Source organism: Vigna unguiculata, chromosome 9 (assembly GCF_004118075.2).
Source record: "Vigna unguiculata cultivar IT97K-499-35 chromosome 9, ASM411807v1, whole genome shotgun sequence".
NCBI lineage: Eukaryota > Viridiplantae > Streptophyta > Magnoliopsida > Fabales > Fabaceae > Vigna > Vigna unguiculata.
The window spans coordinates 32326520-32342111 of record NC_040287.1 but is presented as its reverse complement, the minus strand read 5'-3'; the positions used below and the strand labels follow the sequence as shown (position 1 = coordinate 32342111).

The window sequence follows — 15592 nt, the reverse complement described above, 5'->3', positions numbered from 1 at the left end:
AAAATAACACTGCACAAGTTGTAAAATATTTGCAATCGTGAGGTGCGGTTTCGGAATCGTAACACAGGGAAAAAAGACACATAAATAAAATAAAACCAAATAATGTAATTGCGTTACAGCAAGAAAAAAAATTGCTTCTTTTTCCTTCTATTTTCATTCCTCATGTTTGCGGTTCAGATGCTCCACATTTTTTCTACTTTTCGGGGCGGTTTCGGTTTTTCACAAACACACTTCTACACGCGCCACTACTTTTCCGTTTCTCAACCATCACTGATGTTTATTGAGTATAATTAACACTAATGCACTTCTTTTGTTATACTTTCTAATTCTTCAAAATCAAAACTGATTTTAAAAAATTAAATAATATAAAGAGTGAAACTTACGTACCGAGTTTCTAGAGAATGTGCGTTACGAAATAGGATATTGTTATTCAAATACACTGTGTATGACAACTAATCTTCGTAAGATTATACGCTAGGAAATATAACACAATACGTTATGTGTTATAATTTACTTTAATAAATTTAGTTTTAATATTATTTATTTTAATAATTTCATTTAAATAAAAATATATATTATTCTTTTTATACTTGATGTTTAATAATTTGAATGAGAAAAATATTAAAAAAATAATATAAATTGCATATGCGTAGAAGAAGAAAAAAATCATATTGTAATATAGTATTATGTACTATTATCATAAGTAGAAGAATAGTTTATCTCTACTATTTTTTATTTTGTTGTATATGTATCAAAGGAATAGTTTTTAATTTCAAAATATAACTAAATATATATATATATATATATATATATATGGAAATATCCTAATTGACTTTTATAGTAAAAGTCATTTAATATGTAATATAAATTTTTTATTTATCATAAAAAAATATAAGTTATTCATAAGAACATTATTATTTTCGCATAAAAAAGACACATGACGACTAATTTCTCCACCACTTCTTCGTTCGACTCTTATTTTTAATTTAAAATTAGTTTATAAAATTGTCCTTGCATTAATTTTCTAAAAATAAATTATAATTTATTTATATAATAACTTTATATAATAAATAATTTTTATTTTGTTTTTCTAAGAATGTCCGTGAAAAAATTATCCAGACAAACTCAATTTAACAAAGCTTTTCATGATTAAGTTTAGATTTCTCTTGCATTTAAATATGAAAAACATTTTTGTACTAAAAAAATGAAACTCGAGAGTTATAAAACATCTAAGATAAATTTACGTAATGTCATTTCTCATTTTATTTTCCATATAAGAAAGAACTTATAAGAGAAATTTCTTTCCTTTTTTCTTTATTTCTTTACTAGTTTCGGTGACTCTGGTGCTGACCTCCATTCTCATCAAAGGAGAGTACTTTACTTGGGACCCACTTAACCTGTCGCTGCCGCATTGATCATGCGTACACGTGGCAGCTATGCGTTGCTTGCCTCTTTCTCTCGTTTTTTCCTTTCTTCTCTTTATAGAGCTTCTCCTCCCATTCTCTATTCAGAGAAGCACACCAAAGCTTCTCTGCTCTTATAGGAACAAAAAAAAAAAAAAAGGCGACAAAAGGGGCAAAGGTATTGGCTTTGCTCCTCTGATCGCATTCATAGTCATGTAGAACTATTTGTTTTCGGTTTTCATGTCTCTGATTAGAAGAAACCTTTTTTTATTTTAATTTTCCCAGTTTCATTTCTGATTGTTTCTTTCTCCCTTCCCCTTTGGTGATTTTATTTCTCTGTCTCAATTTTAAGTGCGCTTAATCTGATTTTAGAGAGGACCTTTTTGAGTCATCATTCTTCTGAATTGATCTTTCTGATGAGTCTCGAGAGTCAAGTTTGAAACTTTCAGCCAAGTCTTAATCATGTAATTGAGAAATAAGTGGCGGGTATTTATGTAATGTGCTGAATCCCTGAAATAGGATTATGCTCTTTAATTATTTTTTTATTTTTTTTTACAATTGTTTTTATCTTTCTGTTGTTTTGTGCGCATGGATTTTTCTTGGTTTGTGGTGATTATTGTTTTTCTTAAGGCTGTGTTTTCGATACTTTAAATCTAGGGATTCTCTATGCCTTATCCTTTGTTTTCCTCCCCCTTTTGTTACAGCTGTGAAAGTTGAAGCTTTTTGTTGTGCTGCAACTGAAATGGTTGGCAAGGATAATCTGAGGGCTGAGGACTTGAACTTGTGCTTTGAGAGACTTATGATGGTGGCTGGGAGTGGGAACAGTGAGAAAGGGGTGAACTTGAAGGTTGGGGTGATTACCGAGTGGAAGGATATTCCTGTTGAACTTTTGATGCAAATTTTGTCCCTTGTGGATGATCAGACAGTGATCACCGCTTCTGGAGTTTGTCGTGGTTGGAGAGATGCTATCTACTTTGGCCTTGCTCGTTTATCACTATCATGGTATATTGTTCTTTCTCTTGACGCTATGTATCTGTACCTGCTGGCCTTCTGTTTCTCTCCAATCGGGGATTTTGTTATGGTGAAGTGTTTTTGGTTACTTTTGATTGCTGGGTTTAGTTAATTTTGTTATGATGTGATTGTGAAACTGGTACTGTCTTCTTTTTTTTCTATTGCTTTTGTCATGATTTTTTTGTTCCTTTTTGCTTGGCATGGGGCTGAGCTGTTTGAATTGTTGTTTCCTTGGTTTGGGGATTGTAGAATCCCTTAGTTTGATGGAGAGTTTTCAATACTTTAAGATTGAGCTGGGATATTCTGATGAGAATGTGACCTGACACGTATGCGGTCAGGTAAATTTCTAATCGATTTAAGAGGTGTCGTGTGACTGTCTTGTGGGGTTGTGTTGCAAATCTTAATTTTTTCTTTGCCAAGGTGTTCTCGTGTCTGAAATTTTAGGCTCTCTAAAAATCTATCTCTTTATTGCCTGCATAAATTAGAAGATACAGCAAGTTGTGTGTGTATTTTCTTTTTGTGATAACGTAGTAAGCCTCGCCCCCTCTTTTTCTTTAGCCTAATATGTTATATTTATATTTATCTATCGATTTTTTAACTTGAAAACCTTTGGGTTTTTTAATGTTCCTTTTGCAACTCATGGTTCACCAGTTTTACTTTTCAGTCAATTTGGTATTACACTTATTTGTTAGCTGACTACAATCTATTTCTTAAAATGTTATATAAATATGTAAGTGCTCTTTTCTATAATGGATAGCGATGGTATGGCCAATAATTGCAAGTATAATTCCTGATGATCTTGACCAAGTTATTATTGTATGTTTTTCCGCTTTTGTGCTCAGTTCATTAATTTTCTTAAATGATTTGCTACAAAGGGATTTCTAGTGAACGCCTCACAGTTAATGTATTTGATTTGATTCAGTGGTACGGAGTGTTTGTAGTTATGGTTTGTGTTGGGAAAGAAACTGTTAGTTGAAGTGCTTGTAGTTATGGTGGAGTTCATGGAATGTAGTAATAACAACATGTAATTCGTCTCTCTTCAGGTGTAGCAAGAACATGAATAGCTTGGTCCTATCCCTCGTTCCTAAATTTACAAAACTGCAAACTCTAATCCTTCGTCAAGACAAGCCTCAACTAGAGGATAAAGCTGTTGAGACTATTGCAGAGTGCTGTCATGAATTGCAGATTCTGGACCTCAGCAAAAGCTTCAAGCTAACTGATCGTTCACTTTATGCTATAGCATTAGGTTGTCGCGAACTCACAAAACTCAACATCAGTGGGTGTTCAGCATTTAGTGACAGTGCTCTGGCTTACCTTGCCAGTTTCTGCAGAAAACTGAAAGTTCTAAATCTCTGTGGATGTGTTAGAGCTGCATCTGATACTGCATTGCAGGTAAGAATAATTGTGGTAGACTAGTTGGTTTCATAATCGTATAAGAATCAAAAGATTGCTTTGAAACTTTCAATTATAACCCATCGAGTCAATGATATGCAGGCTATTGGACAGTACTGCAATCAGTTACAATCTTTGAACCTTGGATGGTGCGATAACGTTGGTGATGTTGGAGTGACCACTTTAGCATATGGGTGCCCTGATCTTAGGATAGTTGACTTGTGTGGCTGTGTCCGTATAACAGGTATATTATTCCAGGCTTTAGTGATTTGAAATCCACATTGTGTTGGTCCTTGTGTTTCTCCTGATTTGGCTTTAACAGTTCTAACATTAAGGTTGAATATTGCAGATGATAGTGTGATTGCTTTGGCTAACAGATGCCCCCATCTGAGGTCTCTTGGACTGTACTACTGCAAGAACATAACAGACAGAGCAATGTATTCTTTGGCACACAGCAAGGTGAATAACAGGATATCAGTGAAAGGAGGAAATGATGAAGATGGGTTAAGGACTTTGAACATCAGCCAATGCACTGCACTCACTCCATCTGCGGTTCAAGCGGTTTGTGACTCATTCCCATCTCTCCACACATGCTCAGGGAGGCACTCACTCATCATGAGTGGCTGCCTCAACTTGACCTCTGTGCATTGTGCCTGTGCTGTCCATGCACACCGTGCATTCACCCATTTCCCTCACCCAGCTCATTAAGCTCCTGCTTTCATCATCTTCAACCTTCACTTCGAGGAAGTGCCTTTCTAGGGCTCTGAGAAGTGTCTTCTTGTAGATATGCCTGCATCATGTACATCTTCAACTTCTCTTTTAAAACTTTGGTTTGTTTTAAGACATTTTGGACGCCATACCTGGCTTGTTCTTAGTAAGCTTTTTAAGTTTATGGAAAGACCTGGACTTTTTAAATCTGGATGTATTGTTTTATGGGAACTGTATAGCACATCTTATTTCATGGTGTTCTTAAATTTGTGGAAACTTAAGTTAAGAAAATAATTTTTTTTTTCATTAAGTATTATTTATGGAGAAATTAAAAAAAAAAAAAGATTCGAATTTTTAATGTCAATTTTTAAAATTAATTTTACATCTCAGTTTTTTGGAAAATAATAATGAGTTTCAAACAGGCTATGATATTGAATTAAATATTAGTTTGAGAAAAAGAGTCATATGCCATGGAAAAAGATACGATTGCTTGTTTGATGAGCTGTTGTTATGTGTAGAACCTTGTTTTTTTTATTTTTTATTTTATTTTACAAAATGATACAGTTCACTACTACAGTTGAACTGGTATAGTGTACATGTATGTCATATTATACATTTATACATTTGACTATTATGTTTGACAGTGCTTTTATGTTTTAACGGTACTTGCAGGTTATGGAAATTGCTTATAAAATAAACAAACATGTACTTGTACTTGAGGGTAGAATACGACAGGGTTTTTGATGATTATAGCTTTTTATATTTAATTTATTTTGAAATAACTTATAATTATTTCTGTTTACATAAATTATTTGCTTCTAACTAATTTACATAAGTATTTGCTTCTAACTAATTCCTTTCATTTTTTTTTTAATAATTGTAAATATACTTCATTATCACTTTCTTTGAGCTTATAGCTTATAAGTTATTTTAGTTAGCTTGTAAGTTATTTAATTTTGTTTCATTATCATTCTTTATATTTTAATTATTTTTTTATTATATTAATTTCTTTTACTTATTACCTATTTTAGTTTTATGAATACAATTAGTTATTGCATTATTTTTAGTGTTTGTTAACTTACCTTCAATGTTTGAAGCAATTCAAATTAGTTTTAAGAACATAAATAAAAATTTAATTATCACTCATTAGATGGAATCATTTAAATAAAATAATTTGTTCAAATAAAAAAAGCATATGCATCTTTAAAAAAAATAAATTAAAATACTTAAAAAAATTAATAAGAATGTAGCTATTTAAAAATTAAATATAATTACGTAATAATATATTTGTGTTCAGAAACAAAATTTAGTTCTTTTACTTGACAACATTAACATAAAAGAATTTTAAAATTAAAAAATAAAAATAGAAAAAAACTTCTACTTTATTTAAAGCTTTTATTTTAAATTTTAATATTAAAAAAAGGTTTTTATGTAAAATTTAAAACCTGTGTTTATTATAACTAAAGTTAAATAAAATGAGTTGTATTATGAATATTAACATAAGTCAACAAAGTGAATATATAATAGAATTTTTTAACTTGAATTTCAACTATAAACATAATAAACATATTTTTCTTTCAGTACAAAAATGACTATATGTAAATGAAAAAAAAATGATAAAAAAAAGATTGTTTGCCATAAGCATCCCAAAATAACCTTAATAGAAAGCTTTTATGCGTTGTTTGGTGAGAAGGGAGGGTGAGATTATAAATATAATTTAGTGTGCGTAGGAAAGAATGTTTTTCAACAAATAAAGTTTAACACTCATCTGCAAAAACAAATATGAGAAAAACATAAGCTTTACCAACCACAAAATAAAAACAATGGAAGAAAGTTATCAAAGATTTTATTATCTTTTAACAAATTACGATGATTTACATTTAAAAAAAAAGAATTATTTGAAATAAATTTTGGAAAATTGATCCAAACCAAAATTTGATTTGCTTTTTGACAAAATTTAACTCTTTTAATTATGTCAAATATTTCTTGATAATCAAAAATAGAAATTTATACATATTGTATAAAAAAAGAAAAAGGTCCTACCGGGAGTCGAACCCAGGTCGCTGGATTCAAAGTCCAGAGTGCTAACCACTACACCATAGAACCATTTCATGTCATTTTAAGTTAATAAATAATTAAATAAAAGTTTTAAAAATAATAATCAAAATATAATTTATAAATCCAATTTATATCAAAAATTTGAAATTAAATTAATTCATGAAGAAACAATAAAATGATAAAGGTACTTTTTAGACTTGAGATTTTCAGTGGATTGTGTTCATTTGTTAGCAGTTTTTTAAGATTTCTAATACTGCGTACATTCAATATTATTTTCAGTTTTTATGATCTTTTTGTATTCGTATGATTAAATGTGAGGTCACCAATAATATTTTAATCTCCTTTGAGATATATGGTAGCACTCTGTTTCTCTTCGCACTTTCCAACTAAATTTTTTCTCTGTGTAAAGTTTCAAGATTTAATTAATTGAAACTTGCTTGAAAGCAAGTCCATTGCTTAACTAAATATGATATACTTATGCAATAAAACCTCACATTTAACAATTGTGTAAACTATACTTGTAACTTACACTAATATAAATTTTTATATTGAAAGCTACTAAAATTAAATTATACACTTTAAAATGCAAATACTATACTATTTATCTCTTCTCATGTTAAAGTAAAGATGTCCTTACATATGCACATTATAGAATGTTCTTTCGAAAGACAATTCAAAATATGTTAGTTATAAAAGATATTCATAGAGATGACATTGGACTTGAAAGTGAAAATTTCAAGAATAAATTTCAAATTTTTGGATAGATGAAATAATAAGAAAACATTAGGGTTAAATATGTTTTTGGTCCCTTAAATTTAGTGTATTTTGGAATTAGTCCCTCTTTGAAACTTTATACCAATTTAGTCCTTAATCTTTAGAAATGTATGAATTTAGTCCTTCTTACCAAATTTTGTTAAGTTTATTTGACATTTTAAACACATTTTATGATAATATTTGATTTAACATTAAAGCGAAAATGTGTCAAACGGTGTAAACAATTTAAATACTATCATGAAATACGCTTGAAACGCTAGATAAACTTAATAAAATTTGGTTAAAATGACTAAATTCACGCAATTTTTAAAGATGAAGGACTAAATTGGTCAAAAATTTTAAAGGGGAACTAATTCCAAATTTTACTGAAACTTGAGGGATAAAAAACATATTTAACAAAAACATTAATAGTATTCTAGATTGAAAAAGGGTTAACTTTTTCCTTTTGTATAGCTACCTAATCGAAATTCCTAAAGAAATGAAATGCATTTATATAAAATTCCATTGTTCTAATTTTAGTAAAAATATATAGTTAAAAGAATAAACACCAAAGAGTAAAATGATAAACAATAATGAGAATTGAGTTTCATCCATTTAATAATTACGTAATCTTCCACTTATAAATATACTATCTCCATCACCTAAATTCTATATTTCATTCCAAGTTAATTAGTGAATTTTAATAATTTTAAAGATTCCAACTTAATAACTAATTTCTTCATCTCTAAATTAGTGTTTGCAACAAGATGAATACTATTTTAAACCAACAACTCTAAATCATTCTTATTATTTAAAAAACATTAATACAAATATATAAATTAACTACGTAGATAGATTACATTTATAATAAAAACATATCCTATGTTTAGGCAGTGATATTTTTGAAATTAATGTCCTTGAAATTAATGTCAAAGTATAGACTACAATTTAATGAAGGAATCAAAGCCTATTTTGTCACAGTGACATTTTTAAAGTATTGTCAAAAAACAGGTTACAACGTAACCTATTATGACATGGTACATTTTTTAAATTATTGCCCAAAAATAGACTATAGTTCCATGAAAGAACTGTATAACCTATTTTGACGCAGTTATAGTTTTAAAATTACTATTAAAGAATAGATACCGATTCATTAAAAGAATCGTAACTTATTCTGACGTGATGACATTTTTTAAATTAATGTCAAAATATAAGCAACGATTCATTAAAGGAACCGTAGCCTATACTGAGACTGTCTGACTTTAGGGTACAATTTATTTGAAGGAACTGTAACGTAAACCTCCGTGAGTAAGGTTATTTTCTTAAATTTTTACTTATTCCCGAAAGTCATTGTTGCCTCCTACTTCTGCAAAACTCGTTCTCTTCCTCCTTCGTTGCAAAAGAGAGAAGATTTTTCTTTCCCTTTTCTTCTTCTATTTGGTTTGGAAGCACCCACGTTTAGGTTTGTGTTGGTTCCTTCTTGTTTTATTCCTCTTTTCTTCCTTTTTAATGTAAGGCCCATTAAAAATATTTCCATTTCTCCCTGCCCTATATTTTAAGGGGCTGTCCTTGTAAGTGGGCCTAAGGATTGGCACAGTAGATAAAACCATCATTCGTTGCCCTAAGCCTCACTTTTCACTCATTTTCACAGAACCTAGGTCTGCAGCCGTCAACCCCTCTGCTAGGGTTTGTTCACTGTCACGTTGAGCTAAGAGAGATTGCTACTCCATGTAAGTATTCCTTCTTGTTTGTATTGGTCCCTCTTCACCTTATCGTAATTTCAGTTAAGAGCCTCTGCTAACTCCATCTCCTGGTTCTGTCCCACTCTGTTTTCAGCCCCATAATTCGTCCTTAGAGCTGTTGTGCCCGTGGTCGTGCCGCCAGGATCTCTACTAAGCTTTTTCCAGGTACGGGAAGTTAGGGTCCGAGTCTAAGTTGTGTTTTTATGCTTGTTCTTGAGCTTGCGAATTGTTTGTATGGAATAATCATTGTTCTTGGTACGTGAGATGCTTTGTGTGATTGGCTGGGTTGCATGATACATCTGTTGCAGGTGAGACCATGGCGAGAACTGATAATCTCGCCCAGGCGAGTCGGACTCGCCTAAGCGAGTCTGGTGGAGGCTCGTCCAAGCCTTTTTCGCCAAAGGTCGCCCAGGCAGCCAACTCATTATTTTGAGCGAGCAAACAACTCGCCCAGGCGAGAGGGGTCTCGCCTAAGCGAGATCCCGCGTTGTTTCCTGTTCCTGTTTTGAGCCCTCGCCTAGGCGAAGGGGGAGACTCGCCTAAGCAAAACCTTTCAGCCTGAGCGAGGGGCTGGACGAGACAGTATGTGGTTTGGTTGCTTGGTTGCCCTTGTATGATTGGTAATGGTTTGGGTATGCTTGCTAGGTTGAGATATACATATACATATATATATATATATATATATATATATATATATATATATATATATATATATATATATATATATATATATATATATATATAATAGACTGCCATGTATGTGTGACAAAATTCATGAAATGTATGATGGATATCGTGAGAACTTGGCATGTGAAATTAATGAGTGAGTTGGAATTTACGAGACATGGTAATGATATGAGATGAGGCCCTATACTCATGGGGTGGTAATGATCAGTGATATGGATTCAACATGTGGTACGAATGAGGTATTATATTTTTAAAGGTTGACATGGAATTTGTAAGCATGATTGGTATTCTCTTATTGTGGGTTTATGATTGTTGGGTCCGTGTCAGTGTGTAATTCCCGGGAGCCTCTTGGTGAGACTTCCGGGGTTGCGCTTCAGTGGTCGGGACGTAATTCCATGGTCCTTGCTAGTGGGTGTCTATGGTGGTGCCCCGGCTGTATAACTAGGTAAGGATTCAAGGTAAGGTTGTATCCTGACGCTCTAAGGGGTCAGTTAGTCTCATCTAGAGCGGACTGACTCTTGTGGTGAGAGTAGCATGAGGCCTGAAATTCATTAAGGGCTAACTTTGTGGTGAGGGAAAATGGATTCATTGTAACACTTGTGACACATAGCTCGGGGGTGAGCAACTCGAGGGTGAGCAGAGGTATCCACTACAAGTGTAAGCAACCGCTGAATCCGACCAGATTATACGTATCCGGATGAGTCGAGTCGTAGTGTATTGATTGAGATTCATAATATGCTTGATTGTTGTATGGATATTGAATGGTGAAAATATATTCGACTGTATGATAAAATGTTGTTGGCTCTAGCTTACCCTGTTTGTTGTATGGTTGTCTTGTATGTGGCTATTCTTTCTTGCGATGATCTTCAATTTAATTGATGGGAGCAGATGGGCGAGGTTCCTGCGGTCAGCAAGGAAATGGCGATTCCGCTGCTTAGCCATCTGGGCTGGACTTTATGTTTCTTTTCTTCATGGGTCTTCTTTAGGGCTACAACCTATGTATTGTTCTATGCCTTACGATTCTACTCTCTTTTTGTTAGACTTTTATCTGGTTTCCATTGGCATCGTGGTGTGCCCAGTTTGTAGGGGTTGGGTTAGGACCCCAGGACTACACTACATTACTATTTTGAGTGACGTTTCTTTTAATTTCGCTTAATAATTAAATGGGACGTTACATTTAACCTGACACGTCTTTGTATTGAACGTTGTAGTGACCAACCACAAAAGAGAGAAGCTTTTTCTTCCGTTGTTCTTCTTCGCTTTGGTTTGGAAGTGTAACATGCTGGTCGAATATTACTAATTTTTAAATAATATAAAATAAAAGTAATAATAAAGTCATATTTAATTAAATGTCTTTCCCAAAACGCGAGTAATTAAAACCCTTTTTAATCGTCATTCATAACAAATATAATTTAAACTTCAAGTGTTTACATTTCCAAAACTGGGAAAATAAAACCTGAGTTACAAAGTAATTAAAGTAAACAATAAAATCAAATCCCCAAGCATCCCTGCTCCGACTTTATGCATCACCAGCACCACCTGCAACATCATATGCTCCCGTATAACGCATTACACGATCATCACCAAACACAAACAGATATAGTGAGCTAATAGTATCAAATTATATATACAATTCAAATATACATGCATACACTCATCAAAGGAATTATATCCTTTGATTCCATACCACACCATCGCCACCATGTTATCCATGTTCTACGTCTTTAGATGATAACCTTAAGATACCCTTTGCTGCCTCCACCTTCAAGCCACAACTTATAGAACACGTATGGGAAACCTGCTACGGACCACACTCTGTAACGCCATGTGGAGTTCCCAATACGAACCATAGTTTGTATTTGTCCAAAGACTACCAAACTCACTGGCTAACGTCGAAGAGGGCAATCTTCTTGGACCCATCTGTACGAGCCACGACTCGCACACTCACACTGGCAACACTCGCCGATCTGAGCCACAACTCAAGGAATGCTAATGTCCATCCGCCATTCCGAGCCACAACTCAAGGGATGCCAGTTTTAGCCACAACTCAAGGAATGCCACGTGTTTACCCCATATCCTGAGCCACAACTCAAGGGATACCATTCTGAGCCACAACTCAAGGAATGCTATAGCAAAGTCCATCCTTAAGATATCACCTAAAGCCTCGTAGACCACGCACATCCAAAGCATATAAGCCATGACCCTGCATTATCACCTCATTATACAAATGAAACCTACTAACACAGGAACACATCATAATTACTTGACCATGAACTCATGATATATATCATGCTTCCACGAACTTGCCCGCTTGTGGTCCAACCTCTACAAACCTCCTCGCTCGTAGTCCAACTCTTCGGATCTCCCTGCCCGTAGTCCAACACACGTGATCCATCCAACTATGAACTTTCCCGCTTGCAGCAACCCTCAAGTGTGAGCACGGAACATACAACCTCCCCGCTCATATCCTCACACGAGAGCATAATTAATATGAACCTTCTCGCTCATATTAATCATGTGTTCATCACCAGTCATGAACTTACCCGCTCATGACACTGATAAGCATCTCCTGGTTCAAGTACAACATCACAAACCAAACGAACACACATCCCTATGCATTATCGCTTGGTGTTGCCTAAGCGCTGTCAGGCGAAATGCCAACGAACACCATCTTCGTGGCTATCGCTTGACGATTCACTCCTCACCGCCAAGCGTCACGCGCTCCAAGGACTTCCTTGGTGCTCCTATCGCCTGATGACCACCATTGTGCTGCCAAACGCTATACCAGTAACGACCCGTTGCTGGTTTAGCACCCCAAAACAGGTTACATTCAATCCTAATCTTACAATTATGTATGTCCACAATCAAGAATCTATATGGTTCCAGAAATCACATGACTTAAATGCACAGTATTAACTTAGATAGCTTTAACATGCTTGTACACAAATATCACATATTAAACATGTATTTCACCAACCATCACTCATATTCATGTAACCATTTTAAATAGTATACACACTCATGCTCCTTAAAAATATCACAGGCCAATCCAACACACACGTTATTTTCCCTTTCTCATTTTCACAACCTTTTGCATGCATACAATTGACATACACCACATAAGACCCAATCAAAGTTATATACTTATTCTACATGCCCCTACAATTCCATTACTTTTAAAGTATGATTATCATGTTCCCATACTTGTCCAAAACCCATCATGATCATGCAACACTCGGTTATAGTGATATCATCGATAGTGACCTTTTTTACACACTTATAACATCATACATTGGAGCTAACCTAATTAGATTTATATATTCAACATGGCTTCGCAAGCACTACCAAAAACATACTCATCAATCTCTCTCTCTCTCACACACACACACACATATATATATATATATATATATATATATATATATACATATATATATATATATATATATATATATGTATATATATATATATATATATATATATATATACATATATATATATATATATACATATATACATATATATATATATATATACATATATATATATATATATATATATATATATGTATATATATATATATAATATATATATATATATATATATATATAGATATATAAGTATATATATGTATATATATACATATATATGTATATATATATATACATATATATACATATATATGTATATATATACATATATATGTATATATATACATATATATATATATATATATATTCACCAATCAAGGTTATACCAACATTTAAGCATACTTAAGCATTCATTACTAATCATACTTGTAGGGAATTCAAACCACTAATCATGAGTAACATATATATCTATAGCAACATACATCCAATTCAAATATCCACCGTTCAAAGTGTATAACAACATGTTATGGATCATTTGTTAAAATTTAACCTAAATCGAATGGTTAACAAACCGAGAAATACAGTTTCACGAAAACTGCGCATACTAGAAAAATCAGTAGTGCCTAATGCCCAGAAATTAGGGACCTGGCGCCTAGCGGTATGAAACCAGCGCTTGATAGTTCCTACTGTGCGAAAACACGAAAAATAACGTCTTTTCATGAAAAGTCCCTATTTCACACATTCATGCATCGCCTGATAGAAACCCAAAAATTAGGTTTGTTTCACATGAGTCGCCTGACAACTTTGAAGGCCCACCAGGCGGTTTTTGGAAATTTTCCAGAAACCTAGAAATTTGAGGTTTTTCAGTATGAAAACATATACAATTTATCATACTTTATGCAATTAAATAATTAATCATCAAAATAACGAGATTCAACTCCCCTAACCTGAATTCCTAGCTTCCAATTACAAACTTATTATCCTTGGTGAATTCCCTCTCCACTCTCTTTTCTCAGAGCCCTCTCCATTTGCTTCTGGCTAGGGTTTTTCTAATCCTACTCATTCATGCTAAAAAGAAATTTGGCCAAAAAGGAACTTATTACTCCTAAGGCAAGGTTTGAACACACAACCATCAAATTTCAAAGCAAAAGCATAATTAATTCAACTAATTCATGTTTCATGATAATTCCTATACATCTAGAAATTTATAATCACTCATCATGATCAAGCATATCATTAAAAATAATAATTATTCAAATAACATACAAATAGCATACATAGGACTCAAACCCAAGTCCTTTCACATAATTAAGTACTCTCAACCACTTGAGCTAGTACTATTCCACATCATAAACCCCAGCATTAAATGTCATAAAGGTTCCCACTACCCGCATTTATTAAATAATTATTTAAAATTTTCAGGTCTTACAGGAAGCACCCACGTCCATGTTCATGTTGGTTCCCTCTCATTTTCTTCCTCCTTTGATCATCTTTAACCTCTAACAACTTGTTTTTGTGCTCAACATTGTAGTGGCCAGCTGCAAAACAGAGAATATTTTTCTTCCCTTGTTGTTCTTCGTTTTATTTCTCCTCTTTTCGTTTTTATCCTTTAACTGACTCGTTTTTGTGCTCAACTTTGCAATGACTAGCCATTGAAACAATGAGCCCTTTTTCGCATCTCACTGACCTACATCATAGTCTATTTCGCTATAAATAGACCACAACTCCTTCCATAAACGTAGCCTATTAGAAATTATAGACTACAATTATCAATTGTAGTCTAAAATGTTTGTTTTAGACTATGACCTGATATGCTTTGGTTCATTAATTGATAAATGTATAGGTTACTTAATTAGACATATGATTTTGGCACTTAAAATGCATCCAATTGATATATTTTTGAGTGAATCAAACATCTTTAGCTTAGAATTACAGAATAAGGTACTAAGAAGATAAAAAAAATTCAAGAAGTTTTGTTGATTTTCAGCAATGTCTCAAGGAATTAAAGGATGATACAGTTGAGTCCCAAAATTTTCCACTGAGCGCTAAAAAGATGATTTTGAAAAGATTTAGAATATGATTTTTTTACAGTTGAGCTATAAGAAAGTGACAATGAACACTATAGGCAGTTAATAAGGATGTCAAAGGCGGTAAAAGAAAAGTCAAAAGTAGTGCACAACCTAAGCTGCATGAAAATGGCGCTTAATAGTTAAGGTGACAAAGAAAGAAGAAAACTCTAAATAGAAGGAAACATTTGTAGTTGAGGGCAGAAAGGTTCGAAGTGAGCGCTAGTGAAAATTTCTATAAATAAAGGCCTTATGTCTTGGATTTCAGCATTGAGTGGTGAAGTAAATAGGTAACAGTATATTAGGAATACATTGTTACGAGGCTAGAGAGATGTTGCACATTGTGAAAAAGGTATAATTATCTACTGCTAGATTATATTGCAACATACTACTCATCATGA

The 15592-nt window shown here is 33.0% G+C and overlaps 1 protein-coding gene and 1 non-coding gene across 2 annotated transcripts; one reads left to right on the top strand and one right to left on the bottom strand.

Annotated features, from left to right (window-relative positions):
• The first annotated feature begins 1421 nt into the window (after positions 1-1421).
• LOC114163764 (F-box protein SKP2B-like) lies at positions 1422-4820 on the top strand. The gene is made up of 5 exons (XM_028048069.1): positions 1422-1581; positions 2108-2405; positions 3458-3806; positions 3909-4050; positions 4156-4820. The coding sequence occupies exons 1-5, from the start codon at positions 1437-1439 to the stop codon at positions 4512-4514; spliced, it is 1293 nt and encodes a 430-aa protein (XP_027903870.1). The 5' UTR covers positions 1422-1436; the 3' UTR covers positions 4515-4820.
• Positions 4821-6548: 1728 nt separating this feature from the next.
• On the bottom strand, positions 6549-6620 carry TRNAQ-UUG. The gene has a single exon. It is a non-coding gene; the product is annotated as a tRNA-Gln (tRNA).
• Between the last annotated feature and the right edge of the window lie 8972 nt (positions 6621-15592).